Source organism: Ceratotherium simum, chromosome 25 (assembly GCF_057802395.1).
Source record: "Ceratotherium simum simum isolate JZ-2026a chromosome 25, ASM5780239v1, whole genome shotgun sequence".
In the NCBI taxonomy this organism is placed as follows: domain Eukaryota; kingdom Metazoa; phylum Chordata; class Mammalia; order Perissodactyla; family Rhinocerotidae; genus Ceratotherium; species Ceratotherium simum.
Window position 1 is genome coordinate 10,742,337 of NC_141924.1, and position 22,933 is coordinate 10,765,269.

General features: G+C 57.1%; 1 protein-coding gene across 2 annotated transcripts in view; it reads right to left on the reverse strand.

Moving 5' to 3' along the window:
- The window catches only part of CACNA1I (calcium voltage-gated channel subunit alpha1 I), a 102,783-nt gene that overhangs the window by 59,276 nt on the left and 20,574 nt on the right, over positions 1-22,933 (reverse strand). For both annotated transcript variants that reach the window (XM_087448897.1, XM_087448898.1), the window contains exons 2-4: positions 22,046-22,157; positions 20,186-20,319; positions 5,799-5,896 (exon numbers count right to left, since the gene is read on the reverse strand). In XM_087448897.1, coding sequence (XP_087305023.1) covers positions 5,799-5,896; positions 20,186-20,319; positions 22,046-22,157 — 344 coding nt within the window. The remainder of the gene's footprint in view (positions 1-5,798; positions 5,897-20,185; positions 20,320-22,045; positions 22,158-22,933) is intronic.

The window sequence follows — 22,933 nt, forward strand, 5'->3', positions numbered from 1 at the left end:
GCCATCCCCATGGTGCAGACGAGGGATCGAAGCAAGAGAAGACTCTTTTCCCCAGGTCCTGCAGCTAATTAATGCAGGACCAAGCTTTGAATGCTGGCAGGGCAGCTCAGAGGCCATGCTCTGCACTAACCACTGAACCATCCTGCCTCCTGCCCTGACTGGTCCCCCTCAGGCTGCACAGGGCCCAGCACCAGAGAACTCTGTGCCCTGACAGTGAAGGGCGTTCAGAGGTCTAGAGCACGCCACGCTGGAGGGGTGGGGGATGGGAAGAGAAGGTGCCCCTGGAGCCTTTCTGCTTTGACCCTGGACGTGGGCAGGGGTCTTTCCTGCAGGCAGGGTGGGTGGATAAGGTGCCTACACACCAAAAGGAGAGGAAGAAGTCGTGAAAAGGAGCAAAAAGCTCTGGGGTCATGAAAGCACAAGTTCCTAGCTCTGTCCTCGGCCAGCCGTGTGGCCTTGGGCAGGTTCCTCAACCTCTCTGTGCCTCAGTTTCCCCATCTGTAAAGTGAGCATCACCACGGCACCAACATCCTAGGGCTGTTAGGAAGATGAGATGACACAGCTCATGTAAAGCACCGTGACAGCTTGTCCTAAGCTCCTGATACATAGCCATTTATCATTCTGAATAAACCCCTAGAAGATGTGGAGATCCCACCTCCCACCTCCCCCCACACGCAGTCCCCCCCCAGGCACACTGTTCCCAGGCCGGCTCCTCCTCTCCACCTCTGCACACGCAGGCCCGTCTACCAGGAACACCCCCACCCCCCACATGCACTTGGTGCGCGTCTCCCAAAACCAGCCTCTGCACAACGTCCTGACGCACCCACCCTCCCCGCCCCCGGCCTCAGCCCCCCAGCACCTTCCTCACAACAGCAGCGCCTATGGACCGCTGACTGCGCACGCGGCTCCACGCCAAGCTCTCTACACACACGGTGGCATTCCATCCTTACAAAACCACATGGAAACCGGTATGATTAACCCCATCTTATTGTTGGAGAACTGAAGGCTCCTAGAGGAGCGTGGCTGCCCCGGGTCCCATGACGGGCACGTGCAGGCCCTGGGACCAGCACCTGGGTCTGTCGGTGCAGGGGAACCTCCAGTTCCCTGGCCTGCAGCTGGGGCCTGAGAGCAGCCTTCCCACAGCTGTCAGCTTTGCCTCCCGGCCGGCTGTGGTCCTGTCCCGGGAGCACCTTCTCCACCTCTCTGTCCCGCCCCCACCCCAGGCCCAGCCCCGAGGCCCCTGCACGGAGGTGGGTTCTTGCTGAACCAGGGAGTGTGAGCTGGACAGGCGCTGGGGGGTGGGCAGCGGCCCAGACCAGGCTCAGCATCCCCAGCAGCTGCCCCTGAGCTCCCCAGGCCTCCCTCCCACCACTCTCCCCAGCCTGGGCCAAGGGAAGAGCTCGCCAGGGGCAGGTGTGGGCTGGCAACCCAGGCTTTAGTGGTGACTGCCCTAGTTTCTCACTGGAGGGAAAAAGCACTTTTCCTATTTAAATGGCTTGGCCAATGGGCTTAGGGAGGCATGCAGCAGCTTGAGGGGTGTGTGGGCCCAGGGAGGCCGGGAGTTGGCTGGGGCCAGGAGAGGGCACTTTTAGAGATCATCCAACCCCATCTTGCCGAGGCCCAGAAAGGGATAGTGACTTATGAAAGGTCCCACAGAAAGGAACCAGAACCCAGCCTCCTGACTTGCAGTCTGGTGCTTCCTTCCTCCCCACCCTTCCCCTCCATGCTGTCTCCTTCCCTTGATCCATCAGAGGTGGAGTGGCTAGAGACCTGCAGGGGTGGGGTGGAGGGACATATATGATGAGGTTCCGTAAAGAGCACCATGACTCCCAGGTGCCCCATGCATGTGGAAAAAGTTGAGAACCGTGCATCTAATCCAGTCCCTCCTCCTGCTTTGTGCAAGTAGGGAAACTGAGGCCCAGAGACACCAAGGGACTTTCCAGGTTGCACAGCAGCCTCCTAGCAGAGCTGATAACCAGAATTTGCATTCCGTAACAACCAAGATGAGTCTTTCCAATTGATCACGTTGAGGCTATGCAGCCGTTGCTGGACTTTTTAAACCGTAGGCAGCCAGCCCACACCCCCTAGCTCTGCGATTAATAACCGGTAATTTGCCTTTGCCTAGTCCCAGCTCTCTAGCCTGCCATCTAGTGGCCACATTGAGAGCTACAGGCTATTGTCGAAAAGAATCAGTCCCAACGCAGAAAACGCTCTAAAGATAAACAGGAGGACTTGGCATGTTTCAGGGAAACATCTGGAAAAAAAAGGAGGCAACCAAGCAAACCTCTCTAGGAAGCACTTCTACGAGCCTGTGCCCCCTATGCCACTCATTCCCTGGTGACCCCGGGCAGAGGCCGTGGCCCCTGGGAACAAGGCTGCCCTTCCTGTAAATGAGCCGCTGGAGGAGACATCTGCTCTAACAGGTGAGGCTCCTGTTAATTAAGTTGCTCATGAACAGGAATTTATCTTCTGGTCCCTTTCCAGGGGAGCACTGGGCAGTCTCTAAGTCGGGGGAGGGGTGCATGGGTTAGATTTTGGATCCTGAGGGCTGGAGCCTCCAGCAGCTGCTCCACACGGGGTTCCGAGAGAGCGAGCTTCGTTTGTCAGCGGAGAGGTGGAATCAGGAAACAGACAGTCCCGACTCAGGGCCACCTGGGCCGCCCACCGATGCCTATTAGCAGGAAGGAGGCCCCTGAGGAAAGACCCCAACTTGGCTCTGGGCTCTCTGGGCACCCAGCCTCCAAACTTGGGGCCTCCAGGAGCGCAGGGCCCGTCCTGCCCTTCTCCAGAGAGCCGCACAGGCGGGCGCTGGGGCTCCAGTGACCCCGCAGCCAGGAGCCACCTAATGAGCTCCTCACGCCGAGCAGCGGGAGACGGAGGGAGGGGCCTGGGGAGAGACACACATGTACACACACCCCACATGTGCATGCACCCTCACATGTGCGCACATACCCTCACATGTGCACGTACCCCACACGTGCACACACACCCTCACATGTGCATGTACCCCACATGCGTACACACACCCCACATATACACACACGCCCTCACTTGTGCACGTACCCCACATGCGCACACACCCCACATGTACGTACACATGTACACACACGTGGTCTCCTGAGGACACAGAGACCCTCAAACCCACAGGTACCCACGCACAGATGGACAGAAACCCACCCACAGAGAGAGACCCATATTCCGTATGTCTGCCCTGTCCCCCTTCCCTCCTAAACCTTCTCAAACACCCTGTCACATCACTGTTCTCATGCCTGTCAGACCCCGAGACCTGGTGGGGGGTTCAGAATGCTGGATCAAGTACAGACGCCCGTGTGTGACCCCGGCACGTGCACACGCATCTCTGGAGAGGGGGCCGGGCCTGTGGGCTCCATGGCCAGGGGCGTGACAGTGGACGCGTGGTGGCTGCCTCCTGAGGGCAGCCCCTGCCTTCCCCTGGGACAGAAACGGGGAGCGCTGAGGGTGGGGCCCAGGGGAGATGCGGCCCCTGCCTGTGCCCTCCCCTGCTGAGGTTGCCCTGGCAGGCGCCATGCTTCCTCTGTGGCTCTCCAGTGGGGGACTGAGCCTTCCGTCCATCTGCTCCTCTCCGTCCCACCTGGCCTGGCCATCACTCACCAACTCTACCAGAGCGGTCCTCCGTCCAGCTCGCCCCCCCATCTCCCCACCCCTGCCAGGCCTTTCTAACACACTCCCTTGCCTGGTTAATGCCCACACTCCACTGGGTCTTGGTTCAGACATCACCTTTGACCACCAGCCCCCCACTCTCCCCCTCCCTGCCGCATGGGCCCCACTCTGCCCAGGCACCTCTCTGTCTGAGCACGGACGTCACTGGGGCCCTGGCACAGGACACTGCTCAATACACTTGCCTAGTGGGCCACTTAACACACGTTTATCGAGCACCTTCTATGTACCAGGCATAGTCCCGGGTGCTGATGAATGAACTCCACCTCGTGGCCAGTCTCCCAGTAAGGGAGGTGGGGCACGGGGGACAAGAACATGCACTGTTGGAGAAGCTGTGCTGGTTAGAAACTTGGGCTCCAGGTTAGTCCCTGCCACTGACCTGCTGTGTGACCTTGGGCTGGTCATGGCCCTCTCTGAGCCTCATTTTCCTCATTTGTTAAATGGGGTAAAGATGGTTTTGAACTAGATGATCTTTAAGAAGTCTCCTAAGATTGGTGGGGATTGGGAAGGATAGAGAGAAGCTGGCACCTAGGATGTCCCTTCCCTGTCCCCGATGGAGTCTCCCTGGGGCAGTGGGAGGGACAGAGGTGGTCCAGCTGGACTGCTCCCCCCCACCCACTCGGCTTTGGTTCTCATCACTGCCCGCCTCCAGCCCCCTCCCTCAGGACCTTCCCCGAAGCTCAGGGCCCCCTGAGTTTCCCACCATGTCAAGGTTCATGTGTGGGGAGGTGACACTGTGTGTGCGACCTGGAGATCCCAGGACCCCCAGCACCCCCTCCGTACCTTGCCCAACCTGAGCCAGCCTGCCCCTCTCGCAATGAGGCAGGAATCAGGCCACCCTCCAGGCTCAGCCACGCTCCTGGTCACCTTGCTCCACAAATGTCCCAGAGCGTGGCCTCCGCTGCCCCACCAGGCCTGCCCGGTCTGACCCACCGGCTCTGCAAGCCCAGAGTCAGGCCGGCCCCAAAGGTCACTCACGGCAGATGGGCTGCAGAGAAGTCAGCTGGATGGGGCAGATGACAGGGCCCCCCAGGGCCCCAGGCCTAGGAATTAAGGGAGTGGAGACAGCACTGACTGTGGAGGAGGAAGAGGTGCCGAAGACCTGCCCTCTTCTGCAGATGGGGAAACTAAGGTTCAGGCAGGGAAGAGAAGCAAGGGTTCAGATAGTGCCAGGGAAAGAGCTGGGTTAGGACAGACAGAACTCCACTCAGATCCCTGTCCTGCCACTGAATTGCTGTGTGACCTTGTGCAAGCCACTTACCCTCTCTGAGCCTCACTAGGTGGTTGAGAGGATGAAATCAGCCATCAGTATGTCAAGTGCCTGGCACACAGGAGGTGGGTGATGCTCACAGAAGTTCCTGTCCTTCCCCAATGGGGCTGGAACCCCGCACAGGCAGGGCCCTCCTCCTCCCCTCCCCTGGACTCCCAGCCCATTCCTAACACAGGGCAGTGGGAAGAGCACTTCATGAGGAGTCAGGAGACCTCCTGGGCAGGTGATCTCATGTCTTCATGTCTCAGTTTTTCATGAGAATAGCACACCTCCCTGACAGGGGGATTGTAAGGCTCAAAAGAAATCATGGAGATGAAAAGCTTTGAAAACTGTGTGGATCTGGACAGATGTCAGGGCTTGTTCTAAGATAACCTCTCTTAATACTGGGTGGGTGGACAGGCGGATGGGTGGACCTACAGGTGGAGGTGAGTGGCTGGTGATGGGGCTCGAGTTCTAAGTCAGCCAGCACGAGGGAGGGACCAGGGGATGCCCTCCAGGGAAAAGCTGCACAATGCCCTCCCTCAAACTAAGCAGCTTCTCACCACGTGCCCCCTGGACAGCCACCCTCCTGTCCCCAAGGAACCTTGTCCCTGAAAAGCCAGACTCCCCAGCACGCTACAGGCCCAGTTTTTCGGGACTCAGAGGCATCAGGGCCACCCTCTAGCATCTTCAGGCCCAAACACCGGCCCACGAGCCCCGTGGGAGCAGGGCCCACGTCTGTCTGGCCACTGCAGGATCCCCGTGCGCAGCACAGGCCTGGCCCTGGAAGGTACCGTCAGTCTCTAACGAGTGAATGAGTGGCTGGGCGGGCCAGGGGTGGGGGGCAACTCACTGGGCACACGGTTGATGGCTTTGAGGGGCCTGAGGACGCGCACGGTGCGGATGGCCGAAAGGTTGATGTTCTGGAGGTCCAGGGAGTACTCAACCATCCTGCGGAGAGAGGGGCCGAGAGTGAGGGCAGAGCAGGGGACAGCGGGGCCAACACCCACGCCCACCCACACACACCCACACCCACCCAGAAGGAGGAAGTCAGAAAAAGGTCCGAATCCCGGCTCTGCCCCAGTCGGCCGTGTGGCCTTGGGCTGTCTCCCGGGCCTGCCTCCTCCTCTGTAAGCGGGGGAGGTGACATCTCCCCTCTGGTGACGCCTACCTCCTGACTGTCCTGAGGGCCCCAGCAGGTGTGGTCGGGGGCAGAGGGGATGGAGGAAACAGAGACTGCGTGGCCAGCGCTGTGCCAGGCGCTCCTGCCCCGCCTCCGGAGCAGCCTCTGAAATGAGGGACTAGCCCCGTTCCCCAGAGCGGGAGAACTGAGGGGCTGAGAGACCCCCGGGCTGAGCCCAGATGGGGACTGGACATCACAATCGCAGCAGCAGAGTGTCCGTGAAGCCCGTGCTGGGGACAGAGGCCCGAGCGGAGCCCCCAGTCCTTACACCTCCCCGAGTCCTCAGGGGCCCACCCAGACACCTGGACTTACAGAGGAGAGGGGGCTGTAAGAGAGGTGACCTCACACGCCCCAGGTCACCCAGGACGGGTAGAGGCTCAAGGCAGGAGCCACACCAGGCCTGCCCCTCCCTGCTCTCCCGCCCTCGGCCCCACTGCGGCCTCACGCCGGCTGGGCCTCACAGGCCACGGCTCCGGGATGGGCCGGCGTGTGTAGTCTGCCTGCAGGAATAATCCACTCTCCTTGCCGGGCAAGCCCACCCAGCCAGCCCCCTCCCTGCCAGGCACCCAGGCTCCAGCCTCCTGGGCTCACTGCACCCTCCACTCCAGGCCTTTGCTCCCTCTCTCCCTTCGGCCTGTCCCACTGCCTCTCCCACTTCTCCGTCCATGGAAACCTTACTCATGCTTTAAGGTCCCCTGCAGATGCCCCTGGTGTCCTGAAAGTTTTTCCACACTGGAATTCACGATGAACCAGGCCAGTCTAGGTGCTATGGACCCAAAAATGACTCCGACCCGGCCCCTACTCTCAGGAGTACCCACTCGGGGAGGGGAGAATCTCAAAGGCAAAGGCAGCACCGGAGGCCTCCCCACTGCCCCAGTTCTCTTCCTCAGGGCCTCATCAAACAGGTCCACCCTCCCACTCCATGCTCAATCAGTCCTGCAGCTCCTTGGAGGCAGTTTGCCTCCTCCAGGAAGTCTTCCCAGATTTCCACAGGAGGCAGATCTCTGTAGTTCCCTGTGCTTGCATCAGATCCCACCAGCTCAGTCTCTACCCTCCTCCTTCTCCCACTGAACGACAGGCTCCAGGGGCTGCAACCCCAGCCTGACCCCAAGCGCCCTGCTCACCAGAACTTTCCTCCCTCCCAGCCCCCCACCCCAGGCTCCAGCACGGCTGCCGGCTCCACCTGTCACACCGTCAGCGGGAAATGAAGGCTTTCTCTACACGCCATGCAAACCTGTCCGACTGTTGTGAAGTCACCGCCCCCTCCCGCTGCTTGAAGAGTAATTGAGTGAAAGCTTCAGTTCGCCTGAAATGCCTCCATCCATCCCCCAGCTTTCCGGGCGCAGGCTCTGGGTCCCGTGCTCAGGCGCTCTCTCTCCCCCTCTCTCTCACACACGTGTGTGCGCACACACACAGTGACACACCTGCGCACAACCATCTGTCACACACACTCCTCGGATCCCCTCATACATGCACACTCCTACCAGCCCCCAAATTCAGATGAGGGGGTGTGACAAAAAAAGTGACAGAGACCTACAACTAGAGACAGAGACCTGGGGGACCGGGGGAGGAGGAGCAGGGGGAAGGGGGGGGACGTGGGGACAGCAGCCAGGTGGAGATGGTGAGGGCTGAGGCGCTTGGGGCAGTGCGCGAGGCAGAGGGTGGTCTGAGCAGGGGGCACCAAGGGAGCGGAGCTGCGTGAGGATTCCGCGCGTGGGTGAGCCAAGCTGTCATTTTCATATTTTGTAGAAAGAGCTCTCCAGGCAGCCAGGGAGATGTGTGTGACGGAGGGACTGCGGGGGTGGCACACACGGGCACACAAACAGGCATTTACACTGGCACGTGCACACGCACACACACATCCCCCCCCAGGCCCAGGAGAACCACCCCACTGCAGGCAGCCAGTCCCTCCCCCACACCCACCCCCACAATCACAGACCCTCTCCCTTCGGCCCAGGCTCTCTCCATCCTGACAACGGGGGTGGCACCGGGCCCTGGGGAGGGCTGGGTCCCCCCATGGCTCAGTTATGCTTAGCTGGGTGTGCTGGGGGTGGGGGTTCCCAGCCATGCCACACTGAACCCACCCAGATCCTACGTTTCAGGAGCCCCAGGGCACACCCACCGAGCTCCCGCAGGTGCCAGCCCAGGATTTGTTCCCATCCCCATGAAGTCTCACAATAAAAATAAATAGATGGTTCACAGATGGACGGGTAGACAGAGAATAGCAAATACCTTGTGAGGGCCTGCTGCCTGCCAGGCACTGTGCTCGTTCTTCACCTGCATTCGCAGGTTTGGGCCCCGCCACATCACTGGGATCCCGCCTCACCCCTCTCCCTGCTCCCCTGGACCAGGGCAGCTACAAGCACCCAGGGCCCTCCCGCTCCGGGAGCCTCAGTACAACCCTGCCTGGTCCCTGACTCCCCCGCCCCACACTGCCACGCAGGGCCACATCCCCTACAGAACCTGTGGTCCACCGCCTGGGACCCTTGGTACTTAATTAAGGGGCGTCTGCCATGGTCCCTGTCCTGGGATAGGCTGGGGACGAGAATGAGAAGCTTCTACAGATGCCCCGCGTCCTCAGGCCCCGCAGTGAGAAATCAAGCTTTCCTTTTGTGTTTCTCTGAAATAAGGTTGGGGGTAGACAACTGGCCCCTGGGTCCCCAGTGAGATACAAGTTGCAAGCGGATGTCACCGAGGCCCACAATTACCCAGAGTTAATAGCTTTAGGGTCTGACTTAGCCCCCCACGGGAGGCTAAGACTCTTGCGCCCACCTCCGAGGGGGACCAAAGCAGCCACATACCAGCCCAGCCCCTTCCCTTCACCCCTGACCTTTGTCCTCACTCCGTCCTTCCTTCAGGACCACCTCCTCCAGAGGGCCTGCTCACCCGCTCCCTGCACCGCAGGGAATTCACTCCTCTCTGCTCTGGCTCCTGCCACACTGTTCACACCACCTGTCTAGTTGGGGTTCCCCCAAAACAGACCCGGAGCCAAGGACTTGGGAGCAGTACTGTATCTGGGAGGCGACCCCAGGAAGCACAGTGTGGGTGGGGGGAGGGAGAAAAGCCAGTGAGGGGCTGGGGGCTATTCAGGAGCAGGTTACCACTGTGGGCGACCGGAGTGCCATCCCAGCGGGGACCCCCTCAGAGACTGTGTGGACCACGCCTCGGAATTGGACCAGCGAGGGAGGGGGCTGCGGCATCATCCACGGGCTGGCTGGATGGTGGCCGTGCACCTCTCTCCTCCTCAGACACCCCCCACCCCTGCACCAGCCCCACACCGCACACCGTAGGAGCTCAGGGAATCCACTTACAGAAGAAGCCACCTTCTACCCCCTTCCTCCTCCTCCCACCCTGGATGACAGCTGCGGGAGGGGCCGCCCCTCCCCAAAAGAGAAGGTGAGGAGAGGCTGCTCTGTGGGTGAATAACCACGGGGCTGACTTCCCTCAGGCCCCAAGTAAGACATCACTTACAGGAGCGAGAAATTAATTCCTAATTACACAGTTACTTTATCACACAGCTTCAGTGCTAAAAGTCTAAGAAAAAAAATCAACAAAAACCCCCACTACCTCCTGCCAGCTCCCAAGCGCCTAATTAGGTAAGTAATTTTGCTTTAAAGCGAGCACTTCCGTCCTGACATCACCCCAGGAGGAGAGCGGCGGAACCTGGTTCCAGGTGTCTTCTGGAAAAAGGGGTTCGGGTGTGGCCATGCGGGGTGGGGGCCAAGCCAGGGGTGGGTAGGGAGGGTGGACATCCGCTCTGCAGGGCACACCCCCATGTATTCCTGCTGAGGAGCCTCCCTCCCCCACTCCCAGTTCCCCCGGCCCCCCCGGGGAGGCCAGAGACCCAGGCCTGGTCAACAGGTGGACACCATCCCGGCCACCATGACTGGTTCAGGATGGGCACATGGCCCCAGGTGGGCCATGAGGGGCAGCCCAGCCCTTGAGCTGGGACCGCAGGGAGGAGGTGCTCTCCTTGGCGAAGCCGCCGCCTGGAAACCCGGAGGCGCTAATGGCCATCTTGTCTCTGTGGTGGCCTGAGAATTTTGCCAACCCAAAGAAAGGCTGAGGCCAGAGCCAGAGAGAGACAGGATCCTGGCCATATGGTTCAAGCTTTCCCTCCAGCTGCACCGAATCCCAGATCTGCCCTCTGTCCTTCCCTGTTATGGGAGCCGATGCATTCCCTTCGGGGCTCAGGTCCCGTCTGCACTGCGTTTCTGTCACTGGCAACTCAGAGTCCCGCTGACTCAGAAGGGTTTCCTGACCACTTGCTGGGTGCCGAGCACTGTGCACACCTCCCCCCAGTGGGATTACGGTGCCCGCTGCAGGTGAGGAAGCTGAGGTTCAGAAAGAGGCCGGCTCACACAGCCAGGTAGTGGGGGATCCAGGAGCTTGGCATGACCCGCCCCACCCCCCACCTCATCAGTCATCAGGCTGGCACCTTCTAGCTCACGAGCACCCCTCTCAGCTGGCCAGGTGGCCAGGAAGCACAACACACATGGCAGCACACGGAATAAGGCCAGCGTCCCTAGAGGCAGTGTTGCCCAGTGGTTAGAGCACAGAGCCTGGGTTCCAATCCCAGCTCTGGCGCTAGTGCACTGTGTGACCTTGGGCAACTCACTGAACCGGCCTCACGGGGGTGTGGGAGGATGAAATGTGTTCATACTGAGATTCAGTGCTTAGAACACGGCCTGACACAAGTAAGAGCCAAATAAGTGTCAGCTATTATTATATCACAGCCTCATCCACCACCTCAGCTCACACTTGCCCATGAATCACATAAGGCCGGCTTAAACCCCTCCCCAGATCCCAGAAGCTCTCTGACCATGACCCCAGCACTGCCTGCCACTTGTCCTGCACTCCAGGGATGCTGAACATCTCCAGTTCCCAGAGGGCACATGCTGTTTCCAGCCTCCATGTCTCTGCATTTGCCAGTCTTTCCACCTGGATGGAGAGCCCTTCCCGGCTTTCCAGATCCCACACCCCCCGGGGCAAAACAGGTTTCCTGCCTTGCATCCCACTGTGCCTCTCTTAGGGCACCTCTGGCTCTGAGGCATGCTCTGTCATGTCCCTATCCCTCAGGGCAGGGGCTGGCTCAGGGTCCCCGCTGGGTCCCCAGCGCCCAGCCCAGGCCCTGGCTTGGAGGCAGTCTCCCCATGTCAGCTTGTCAAACAAATAACTTTAGGGATGAGATCAGAAAAAAAGCATGGAGCTGACAAGAAGCAACATAAAATGACTGAGATTTAACGTCTTTCCAGGAAATACCCCTTCCAGGAGATGGTTTCTGTGTGTTGCTGATAAAAATAGGGTGTTTCCTCAATCTTTGCAACGGACCCACGGGGGCTTCCTTAACATGTAACTTAAGATGTAGCTAATGGAATGGAAGCCGAGATGCTGGAAATGGCAGATCATCTGTCAGGAGGCTGCTCTGTGATGACTCAGCCTTGTGTTGGTTGATCCCAGACCACCAGCCCAGGCTGCTGTCCCATCCCCCAGCACATAGTAGGTGTCAGCGGAGGGAGGGAGGGAGGGAGGAAAGAAATAACCCAGAGAATGGGGTAGGAATAACACTAAACCTCGACTTCAGCCAGCACTTTACAATTTACAGGGCCTTTTCACCTACATATCCTCACATGAATCCTATAAGCCCCCTTGACTGATAAGGAAACTGATGCTCTGAAACCAACTCAGGCCAAGCTCAGAGTACAGGGGGAATTTGAGGCCACGAAGTGGAAGGAAGGGCTGCACAGACAGACCCGGCAGGCCAGAACCGGGGCAGCTCTGGGGACCTCAGTGGCAGGAGACCCTGGACCTTCACTTACGACAATACCCCAGGGACTTTATCTCCAGACAGAGTCGCCAGATAAATACAGGATGCCCAGTTAAGTTTGAACTTCAGATAACACTGTAATTTCCAGTGTATGTCCCACATATGCCTCATGACGTCTCTCCGCCAGGAAATTTAGCTCCATTGATCTGGAGTAGCCTCCGCATCACGGCAGGTGGGCAGGCTGCTGGGAACCAGATAGAGACCCTTTCGGCTCTACCACAGCTTAGGGGCAAAGTCCCTCTCCTGGGACTCACCCCACATCCTTCTGCCTAAATCCTCCGGGGCAGATCAACTGGGATATTTTGGCCTCTGAAAAGGTAAAAACTGTCATGTTGTGAGTCAGCCTGGGCTCTGGGGGCCTTCATACCTGAGCACATCCCAGATCTGGCCCATACAGGCTGTGCGACCTGGGGCAGGCTGCTAATCTCTCTGAGCCTCTATTTCCTCACCTGCAAAATGGGTTTAACAACCCCAAGTTCTCAGGATGGTGAGGACGTAAAAGGGCCCAGCCCAGTCAGAAAACACTACTTCTGGTAAACCACCTAAGCAGTGGTTTCTGTCTGCCCAGAGCTCCCCTCTCGGCATAACAGTCCTGGGGTTTCCAGGTCTGTCCTCCCCACTCTCGGGCCACGTGGCGTGGGTGAGGCGACCTCACACGGGGTGCCCGGAGGCGGGTCTTGACCTGGGCCCGGCCAATCAGAGCACTGCCTCATTCCGGCCACTATGATTGGTTCAAGGATCAGCACATGACCCACACCAGCCAATCCAAGCCAAGGAGGCTCAATTCCACACCCTTTGGAGCCGCGGGGAAGGGAAAGGCATTTTTCTGTTGAACCCGAGGAAGTAAGCTGCCTGTGAGCCCCCGGCGCTGCCGCCAACGCCCGCACCCAAGAGGCAAGTTCCCAGGGATGGACGTCAGCCCAGAGGAACGATAGAGCTGTGGGATGGGAGGACACAGTCTGGTGACATCTTTCAGGACTCTGGATCCAGCAGGCCCTGAAGCCAGAGGCGCCTTGGCCTTCAGTCAAGGAGATATTAATAAATCCTTTAAACCAGGTTCCGCCTGTTCCTGTCCCGTATAACTGAGAGTCCGGCCTGAGTCATGATTAACTGGGATCTGGCTTGTCAACCTGCGGCCTGAGAATCTGGTGACTTACACCCCTCCCCTGGGCATCCAGCATCCTGTTTCCATGGAAACGGACCTGAGCAGTGATCATCACTCTCTCTCTCCCACTCTACTCCAGATGCAAATGAGAAATCATCCACTCCAGGGTTCCCACTGGAACCACCCCAGATCCACACCCACCCAACAGCCAGTTCAGCTTAAAGAAAATGGTCCCAGATACTCCCCACCCCAGCTCTGCCGTGCCTGGGCACAACAGATATGAAACAAACATGTCACGGAGCTTCCTCCTCCATGCTGGCCCAGGGCCAGGCTCCAGGGACTCCAGGATGATGACTCAGCCTCGGCCCTGCCCTCAGAGCACCCAGTCCTTGGAGGAGCCAAAGCTGCAGAGCTCGGGATCAATCAGAGTGTAAAGTAAGTGACAGGGCCAGGAGGGTGCCCTGGGCCTGCTGACGCATGGAGTGTTTCCCTGACCCACAGATAATGCACACAGAGCCATGCAGAAGAGAGCCCAGCTCCAAAGGCTTCTGGAAACAGCCCCAGTGATGACCCTCTGATGCCCATAACCAGAGCTGGGTCTGCTGGCAGGCACAGGCCTCTAGGAAGCTTGCACAGATTGGTATTTGACTTTAGATTTCTCAGTAGATCCCACGCCCTGCCCAGTCAGCCCAGGCAGACTCCGGAGGCTCCAGCCAGGGCTCAGAGACATGGTAGGGCCACAGCTTTGGTGGAGAGCAGACGAAGCAACTCAGGCCCTGGGAGAGGAATGTGGCAGACTCTGAGAGTTGCCCGCCCAATGTGCATTCTCTCTTTTTCTAATCTTGCCTGGCCCCAGGGAACAGTTCTTGGTTGATTTAGGCAAATTCAATGGTGTCTATTTTCCTGGCTTCCCTTGCAGCTAAGGATGGCCACGAGACCCAATTCTGGCCAAGTGTGCTGGGACAGGGGAAGGATCTAGGAAAGAAAGTGCTGTTTTCCTGATCAAAGTGGACGGGCAATGCTGCCACAGCCCTGGGCCCCTTCACCCTTCCGGCCTTCAGTGCAGACACAATGCCCACAGCTTCAGCAGCCACCTTGTGACCCTGAAAGAAAGACCTGGAAAATCACAAGGACATCAGCCTCCACATCACAGAGCCATCACCAGTGACCACTGGCCTCACAACTTATTGTTATGGCAGAAAAAACACCCCAGGATTTGCTCGAGCCACTGTTGGTTGGATGTTCTGTTACTTGCAGCCAAATGCATCCCTGACAAATATGCCCACAAGTTACACAGGACTCAGTGCCAGCCCATGGAGCCAAGCTTCCCTGGTTCAACTCCTGGCTCTGCCCCCTACCAGCCTGTGACCTTGGGGAGGTCACTCCCTGTCCCCGTGCCTCATCTGTGAAATGGAACTGACCACAGTCCCTCCCTCCCAGAGCTTGTCCGAAGATTAAACCAGATAATGCACAGCATCGGGCCCACAGTGAGTACTCAGCAGGTGCTCTTATTTTTACTCACCCTTGGGTGATGCCTAAGAGGATTCAATTCCCTTTGCTTTTTAAAGTCCCACTGATGGGGCACTTTGGACAAAAGGAACTCTCAGCCAGCAACCACAGAGGGGACGTGCCTGCCTCATCTTTGTAGAAAGCTCTAGTCCAGTGCTGAGCAGCAATTCTTATTGACGTTTTGTTTCCCAAGAGCCTGTGAGAGTCAAGGTAGGGGAGCTGTTCTCGGCATGCACTCAGGAGGAGATGTTTCCAGGGTGTGATAAATCTGGACCCAGCCTCTCCTTCCCACTCCCTGGCCGAGGTGCGGAGTTCTCACGTTACTGCTATTTCTGTTAATATTATTAATGATGATAGAAATTCTTACGAGGAGTCCCCACTGTTCTGTTCCCAAAGTACATCTATTTGTCATGAGAATTAACTCAGATCCTGCACACGGATGAGAGATGGAGCCCCCATGCCACACCCCCTTCCTGTGGTTCTCAGAACTGGGAACCGTGATTTCCACTTGAAACGCTCCCAACGAGGGGTTCCCTGAAGGTCGAATGAACTAGACCACTTGCTTCAGGGCTCCCTGGGCATTTGGTTAAAATGCAGATTCCTAGGCCCTGCCATACCTGCTGGGTCTGGATCCCTGGGGTGAGGCCCAGGAATGTGTATCTTACCATGTGCCCCGTGATCCTGTCACTCCCTAGATTTTGAGGAGCAGTGAGAAAGGGTGCAAGGCTGTGCACAAGTTTGAGGATTGGGGAGGTGGCCCGTTCCCAATCTGCTCACACTCAGGCCTCCGCTGCTCCATTTTCCACACCCAGCCCCTCTCTGGGACGCCCTCATAGTCACAGTCAGAAGCTTTCAAGAGCTTTCAGATTTAAGGCGGCTCCTGTTCCCTGCACTCATCTGAGGCGGGGCCCAAGCCAGCCACGCTCTTGGTAAGGCCCTGGCTCAGCCTCATTCTGGAGAGGTCCCTGCAGGCTGGCCCTCCAGCCAGCTTCGCCCTAGAGACCCAGCATCAGAATTCTTGGGGAAGCTTTTAACAGAGGTGCCAGGCCCCTCCCCACAGCCAGCGTGGCTATTCCACATTTTTCTTTTGTGGACAGGTAGAATTACCAGCATGACGCACCAAGGGAGATATATAGATAACGACTATCTCAAGTGCAACAAGAATGTCATTGAATATTTCATGACCTCCTAATGGACAAGGGCAGAAAAGTGTGGCTTAAATAAGACAGCGAGGTGGGTTCAACTATTGCCCGATGATTCCTGGGGCTTTGTCACACACTGGAAGAGAGTCCAGTGAAGTGCCTCAGGGCTCGCAGTCCTGGGCTGATCAAGCACAGGAAGTAAGTGTAATGAGTGAATCAGGACTTCAGGAGATCACTAAGATGAAATGAACAACAAGAAATGCAAAGTCTGGTATTTGAGGTAAAAAAAAATTGGGGTGGGAGAGACGGGGCGTGGAGGGTGAACAGCACCTGGGGGTGGCAGGGAGCACAGCCACTCAACAGGTCACCACAGTCCTACATGGCACTGGCACAAGGGCAACCCATTCTCTCCACCCCATAAGTCCTCACTGGGAGGCTGGGGTCCTGCCCCCCGGCCAGGGACCAAGACGGCCTTGGTCACTCGAAGGGAGTCCAGCAGGTAAGGCCCCCTCACCTGTCCTTTGACAAATGGTGGGAGGCGCTGGGGACATTTCATGTGGAGAAGGGGAGACTTAAGGAGGAAAAGAACCACCTTCCCAATTCTGAAGGAGTCTGTCATGAGTCTGCCAGGGACACCCCTGCCCACAGGCTTGGGGCCCCCCTGTGCATTCAGGCCCCTGCCCCCCATCTCTGGCTTCATCTCTCAGCACCCACCCACCCCTGGGGTCCCCGGGCTCCAACATTCCCCTGTGCTCTCCCTCCCCTTCCTCAGACAGCCCCCTCAGGCCCTCTGTGTGCCGTCCCCTCTACCTGCTCACCCCCCAGGCCTCTCTCCCTCGGGGAGCCCTATGCTGACCCCCACCCTGCCCCCCATCTCAATCAGGTCCGTCTGCTGCTTTGTGACAGCACTGATCCCAATTTAGAATTTACTTAGAATTTTATTACCTGTTTTATGTCCATTTTCTAAACTGTGAGCTCCACGAGATCAGAGCAGCATCTGTCTCGTTCATCTCGTGTCCCCACTGCCCAGCACAAGGCCCGGCACCTAGTTTGTGCTCAATAAATGCTGATTTATGAATGAGTGGTCCCATCAGGTGGGAGCTCCAGGAAGACAAATTTCAGCTCAGTGAAAGAAAGAACTTTCTAGCACATTGGGATCGGCTGCCTTGTGAGACAGTGAGTTCCCCGCAGTGGCAGCAGGCGAGCAGGGGCTGACTGCATATGGAGATGAAGGCTCTGACCTCTAGGGAACCTGCTAGCACAGAGGTTCTGTAGCTTGAAGAAGGAGCCAGTAATTTGGGGAAGGGGAGGAGCGGGAAGGAAGAAACATCCTCAGGATGTCAGGCCTGTTACTTGGGAAACAGAACATTTATAGCACCAAGCCTGGGGGGGACCGCAGGGGCTGGCCGGGAAGCTCTGGGGATGGGTCTGGAGTGGGATCAGGCCTGGGGAGCCAGGGCTTGTGGCTTCCCATCCTGCCCTCCGCACCCACGCCGTCCCTAGGCACAAAGGACGGGGAGGACCTTGAGGACAGGGGTAGGTCTGGGTCACCTGAGTCCCCAGCATCCTGCACGGAGCTGGCCACGTGAGTCTCCATTGAACCTGCCCCCCAGCCAGAACCACCTATGTAATTTGTGGGGCCCAGTGCTAAAAGAAAACGCAGGGCCCCTTGTTCACACTTAAGGATTTTAAAATGGCAACAGCAGAGCATTAAACCAAGCATGGGATCCTATGCAACTGCACATGCGCCCAGCCCTCCCTCAGCCCCAGGAAGATGCTGGCCTGTGGACCCCACCCCATCCCACCCCCACCCCGAGGACCAAAGGACGATTTCAAACAGAGACCTCACAGGCCAGCTCCTCGCTCTGCTCAGCTTAACATCTCCACTGTCTTAATCCAGAAATATGAGCAGACAGAGGGGAGTCACTAAGCAATGGAGGACACTCTTCAAGTCAAAAGGGCAGGTGGGGCGCTCATGGGAGGCAGCGGTGGGGCCAGCAAAACAAATGACTTCCCTGAAACAGGAGTTAAGAAAAATTATCCTAAAACTTGGAAATAAGGCAAAGGGAGGGTAGTATTTCTCGCCATGTCATTTTGGAGCGTTATTTAACAGATCCATCTAAGGATTATTTCATTATCTAGGGGAATATTCCTCTGTTTGACTCACTATTTACTGTTAATTAAAGGTCTGGCGGCTGTGAAATTACATGTTAACTTGTAGATTTCTATAAGTGATTTCTGTCCAATGGAAACGATAACCCCAAAGGTTGTGGTTTTCTGAGCCTGTAGGTCGTTCACCAGCTCTGATGCCAACCTAGCCCCACATTCTTCCTCCAGTGCCTGTTGTCCTAATTCTGCTGGCTCCTGGTTCACGAGTTGAATAAATCTGTGACACGTGTTCCTTCTAAGATTTGTGTGAGGGTCATTTGTTTTTTTAACTTTTTGGAAATTATATTTTGACTTCAGGATTAGGAAAGGACTTTTAAGAGCCCAATTAATATCCATAAGGAGATTCGAGTGGATACTGCATCCATAAAACAAGAGCAGGCCCAAGCTGCTCTGAAAATGGAGAAATCCAAGAGCAAGAAGCCATCTTGGGAATTAAGGAGACGCAGAGGAGACGAAGCCTTCCGAAAGGGGCAGTAGATAGAGGAAAGGGCATGGTTAGTGGCTCAGAACACCAAGTCACGGACTTCCCTCCCGGTGCAGATGAAGCCTGTGAGGGAAAAGAGGAAAGACCTACAGAACAGATAGAGGAGGAAAGTGTCCATTTAATGGGAATCCCAGGAGAGGGCAGAGAAGAATGGGCAACAATCAAAGAAAAAATAAAAGAATGTTTTTCTGACCTGAAGGAACATACGAGTCTTGAGTTCTAAAAGGCCCCACAGGGAGCAGTCCTACACCTAGTCCGGACCTCGTGAAATGTCTGAAGTCTGAAAGGAAGGAGAAAACCCTACAAGCTTCTAGCAAGGAAAAAGCAGGTCGTCTCCCAGGAAATAAGAATCAGACCTCTACTGGACTCACAATTTGAATGGTACCGTGTGCCGGGTTCCGAGGGGTCAAAATGACAACTCTGGAACAGCACAGACAAAAACTGTCCTTCACATGTGAAGACCAAGGGAATGTATGTTTGGACAGGCAAGACTGAAAAATGACACTATCCAAACAGCTTTTCTTTATAAAAACTACTTCAGGATATCCTCCAGCCAAACGAAATGAGAATGAGAATGAAGAACTTGACAGAGGGTGACGTGATTCACAAGAAACCATCTGAACTCAGCATAACCTGTAGTTAGGTCTGAAGAGCTGCTGACAGTGTGGTTGTGAAATTGAATACAGTTCCTAGAAAGGATGCTTAGAAAGGTGTAACATTTTTTAAAACACTAGTGGACACATCATTGCACTTCAGAACACATCTGTGGAGTTTCACACATACTTGGTGGTCCTGACTCCCCCTCTCAGCCATATGCCTGACTACCCTGCCTGCCCCTTCTCCATGGCATCACACTCACACGCTGACACACACATGTGAATACACACACACACACAATGACACACGTACACACTCATATGTACACACACACTCATGGGCCTCCAGCCTTTTACTCTCCCCCTCCTCACCTCTGCCATGGAGACCCATTACTGGGCTGGTTAACACCTACCTTCAGCTCTTCACTTCCCCAGGAAAGTCCCCAAACCCCTGAGCCCCCTGCCTGGCTCAGAGACGATCTCAGAAAACCACACCGCTTTGCCCAGAGCCCTTGTTTCTGTCTGTGACATGTTCACCCAGAGAGCTGTTGGATGCCTCTCCCCAGACGGTGGGTGGGAAAGACAGGCCTCTGTGTGGGTTTGCTGTCCTCCAGACCCACCTCTAGGACCTCACTGACACTTGAGAGGAGCTCCGTCAACCCCGGTTGTTGGACGAATGCGTGAAAGGGCCACCAGCCTGGTTTGACCAGGAAGGCAGGGACAAGGCACAGAGTCTCCAAATGGGCGACACTGTAACCTGGCCTTTCTCTCTCTGGCTGTAGCTTCTGTCTGGGTAGAAATAACCACAGTCCGGAGTCAGACAGTGCTCGAGCCTGTCTCGCTCTCTGACTTGCTGAGTGATCTAGGACAATAATAATAACAAGAGCTAACATTTACTGGCTGCTCATTTTGATGCAGCTACCACTATTATCCCATTTTACAGATGAGGAAACTGAAGCTTAGACAGGTTAAGTGGCTTTCTCAAGGTCACACAGTTAGTGTAAAACAGACCCGGTATCAGCTGATGGTCAGGAGGACACAAGACGGACCAGAGAGAGGAGGAAGGAATGTCTGCCTGTGCAGGCCATTCAGTGCAGGGGCATCAGTCCTCCCCCCCAGAGGACCAGGAGGGCCCCAGACCTCACCACGCAGCCTCATTATATCACCAAGAAGCCCCAGGAACTATTTAACTTACATCTGGTGTGCACCAGAGGCTGAGACTTACCCCGCCATGACAATGAAGAAATCCAGTCGGTTCCAGGTGTCCCCAAGGTAGCACTTCTTGCCAAAAATGCCCAGGGCCACCATCTTGAGCACCATCTCCATAGCAAAGAAGATGAAAATGAAGTCATCAAAGACCTGCAGGGGCCGGAGGAAGGCAAGAAGCAGGGACAGTGTGAGGTTCAGAGCAGGACCCAGGGTCAGAGCCACAGTCGGAGGTTGGGACACAGGCATGGACAGGAGGGGCCTGGGAAAGACCTGGAAACTTCTTCTCCTGGGCAGGCAGAGAACCTGAGAGATCCTGGTCCACTGCAGTCATTTCACAGATGAGGAGATTGAGGCCCAGAGAGGGGAATGAACTCGCCCAAGGTCACACAGCCCATTCTGTTTGTTCTCTCTGGGGGTGGGGCAAAGAGGCTCTCCCTAATAACTGTCAAGCACTGGGCTAGACACTTGACCTGCATTCTCACTTCTGATTCTCAAAATGACCCCATGAACAGTGCCATTTTACAGATGAGGAAACTGAGACTCAGAGAGGCTCAGCAACTTGCCTGAGGTCACATAGCAGGTGAGGGGCAGAACCAGAACTGACGCTCAGGTCTATCTGACTCCAAAGTCCCTGTGGAAGGAGCTTTCTCAAAACTGGCCTGACAGCCTCACCAGGCACAGGCCCCAGTGCTGGCTTCCTCTGCTCAGAAAGGAGGCCCCAATGTGTCCCTAACCATGGGCTCAGGTGAGCATCTACTTCCTGAGGGCAGGACCTGGGTGGAATTGCTCTTTCCAGGATCAATGAGGGCTGCAGTCAATTCAATTCAGCAAATGGGCGCTGAGCACCTGCCATGTGCCAGGACATAGGCTGGGTGTCGGGGACCCAGATCGGAGTCTTTGGTGAGCTCACCACCTAGTAGGGCAGCCAGCCTAGTATCCACTGAGGCTAATCGGCTCTAACTCCCCCGGGGGGCCTGCAGCTGGCTGAGGAGCTTGTTACCCACCAGGACCCCAGACCCACCCCAGACCCACCCCAGAGTCTCTGGCTCTGCAGGTTTGGGATGGGCCAGGGATCTGGATCTCTACCAAGACCCCAGGGGATTCTGAGGCCCGGGCTGCTTGGGAACTGCTCAGCCTTGTGGAAACACGGGAGGCAGAGGGCAATTCCTCCTGGGAGGACTCTGGCTTTCCCAGGGAGGCAGCATTGAGTGTTTCCACGTCTGTAAAATGAGTATAAGCCAAACACCCCCCACTACCAGCATATGTGCTCAGCATGGGATCAGGGCAGGTACCAAAGGTTCGGCCCCCACCTGGGCCCTCCGGACATGAGAACAGGAGAGAGACTGGAGGCCAGCTCCTTAAGGGCATCAAGAGCGAGTTACGGAGCTTGGCCTTTATTCCAAGAGCATCTGGGTACGAAGGGCAGGCTTTCAGCAGAGGAGTGTCAAGGTCACTTGTCACTTTTTTCGGCACGGTGGGGTGGCGGGGGTAGTCTAAGGTTGGGGAGACTAGGTGGGAGAAGATCAGGGCCTGGACTAGGGCAGAGGCCCGGGGATAGAGGGGAGAGAGGATCACGAAGGAGAATGAGTAAGATCAGTGGGAGTGAGGAAGAAGACAGCGAGGTAAGCAGTGCGGGCCAAGTAGCGGGGATGTGGCTCGGCTGGGTCTGACGGGGCGGGGCGGGGCAGCGGGGGCGGGGCATGGCGGGGACGGGGCGGGGCATGGCGGGGACAGGGGCGGGGCATGACGGGAGGCGCGGGGCGCGGTGGTGGGCAGGGCAGGAGGGCGGGGCATTGTAGGGCTGGCAGGCAGGCAGGCAGGCAGGCAGGCAGGGCTGGGTGGGCGGGGCATAACGGGGCGGGGCGGGCGTCCTCACCTGCAGGATCTTGCAGCGGTCCGACAGGCAGTCCATGTCGTCGCAGGGCTGGTACATGCCAAGTGTCACGCAGTTCAGCAGGATCACCAGCATGCTGACACATTCAAACCACGTGCACACCGAGTCAAGGACAAAACTGTGGGGGGGACCGTGGCCATGGCGGGCAGAGCGCACCCTGGAACGTAATGACCCCTCCCACCACAAACACAGGCATACCACCCATTCCTGGTTCTCCCCACTCCAGGTGCCTTCCCTGGATGGGTCAATGCTCACGTTTTCAAAGACCATGCAGCCAGCCTATCCCCCTCACAACAGACACTGTGAGGCCACACGTGGCAATGTGCCAAACCCACCAGAGAACCCACACTCCAAGCCACCGCCTGCCAGGACCTCCCCTCCCACCTCCCTGCCCCAGCCTGAGCATCCCCTTCATGCCTTGGGAGGGAGAGGTCCCCAGAGGCCTGGCTGGCAGGCCATCTCTGGACTCTCCCTGACTGCCTCTGACTGCCTCCCTCTGCCTGTCACTGCCTCCCCTCTCTGACCACCTCTCCCCTCCCCTGACCCATGCCCCCTCCATCTCCGCCGGAGGCCTGGATCTGGAGCCTGCAGAGGGCCATCCAGTGTGGCTGAGATGGGCTGGACACCCCTGTCCTTCTCTCCTCCCCTGTGGCCAGGTTAGAGCTCATCTCCAGAGTCTGGAATGTCTGTACCTAGGCCCTCCCCAGTCCCTGCATGGTGGAGTGGGGCTCAGCCTCCCCAGGCCTGACCAGGCAGAAAGTCTCCTGTAGCCAAGGGGTCTAGAGATCATCTCATAAGGCAGCCCTGGGCAGGGCCTCTGGGGCCCATGCTTGGAGCCGGACCCGTGGGCTCCCCTCCGCTCCCCCCGCC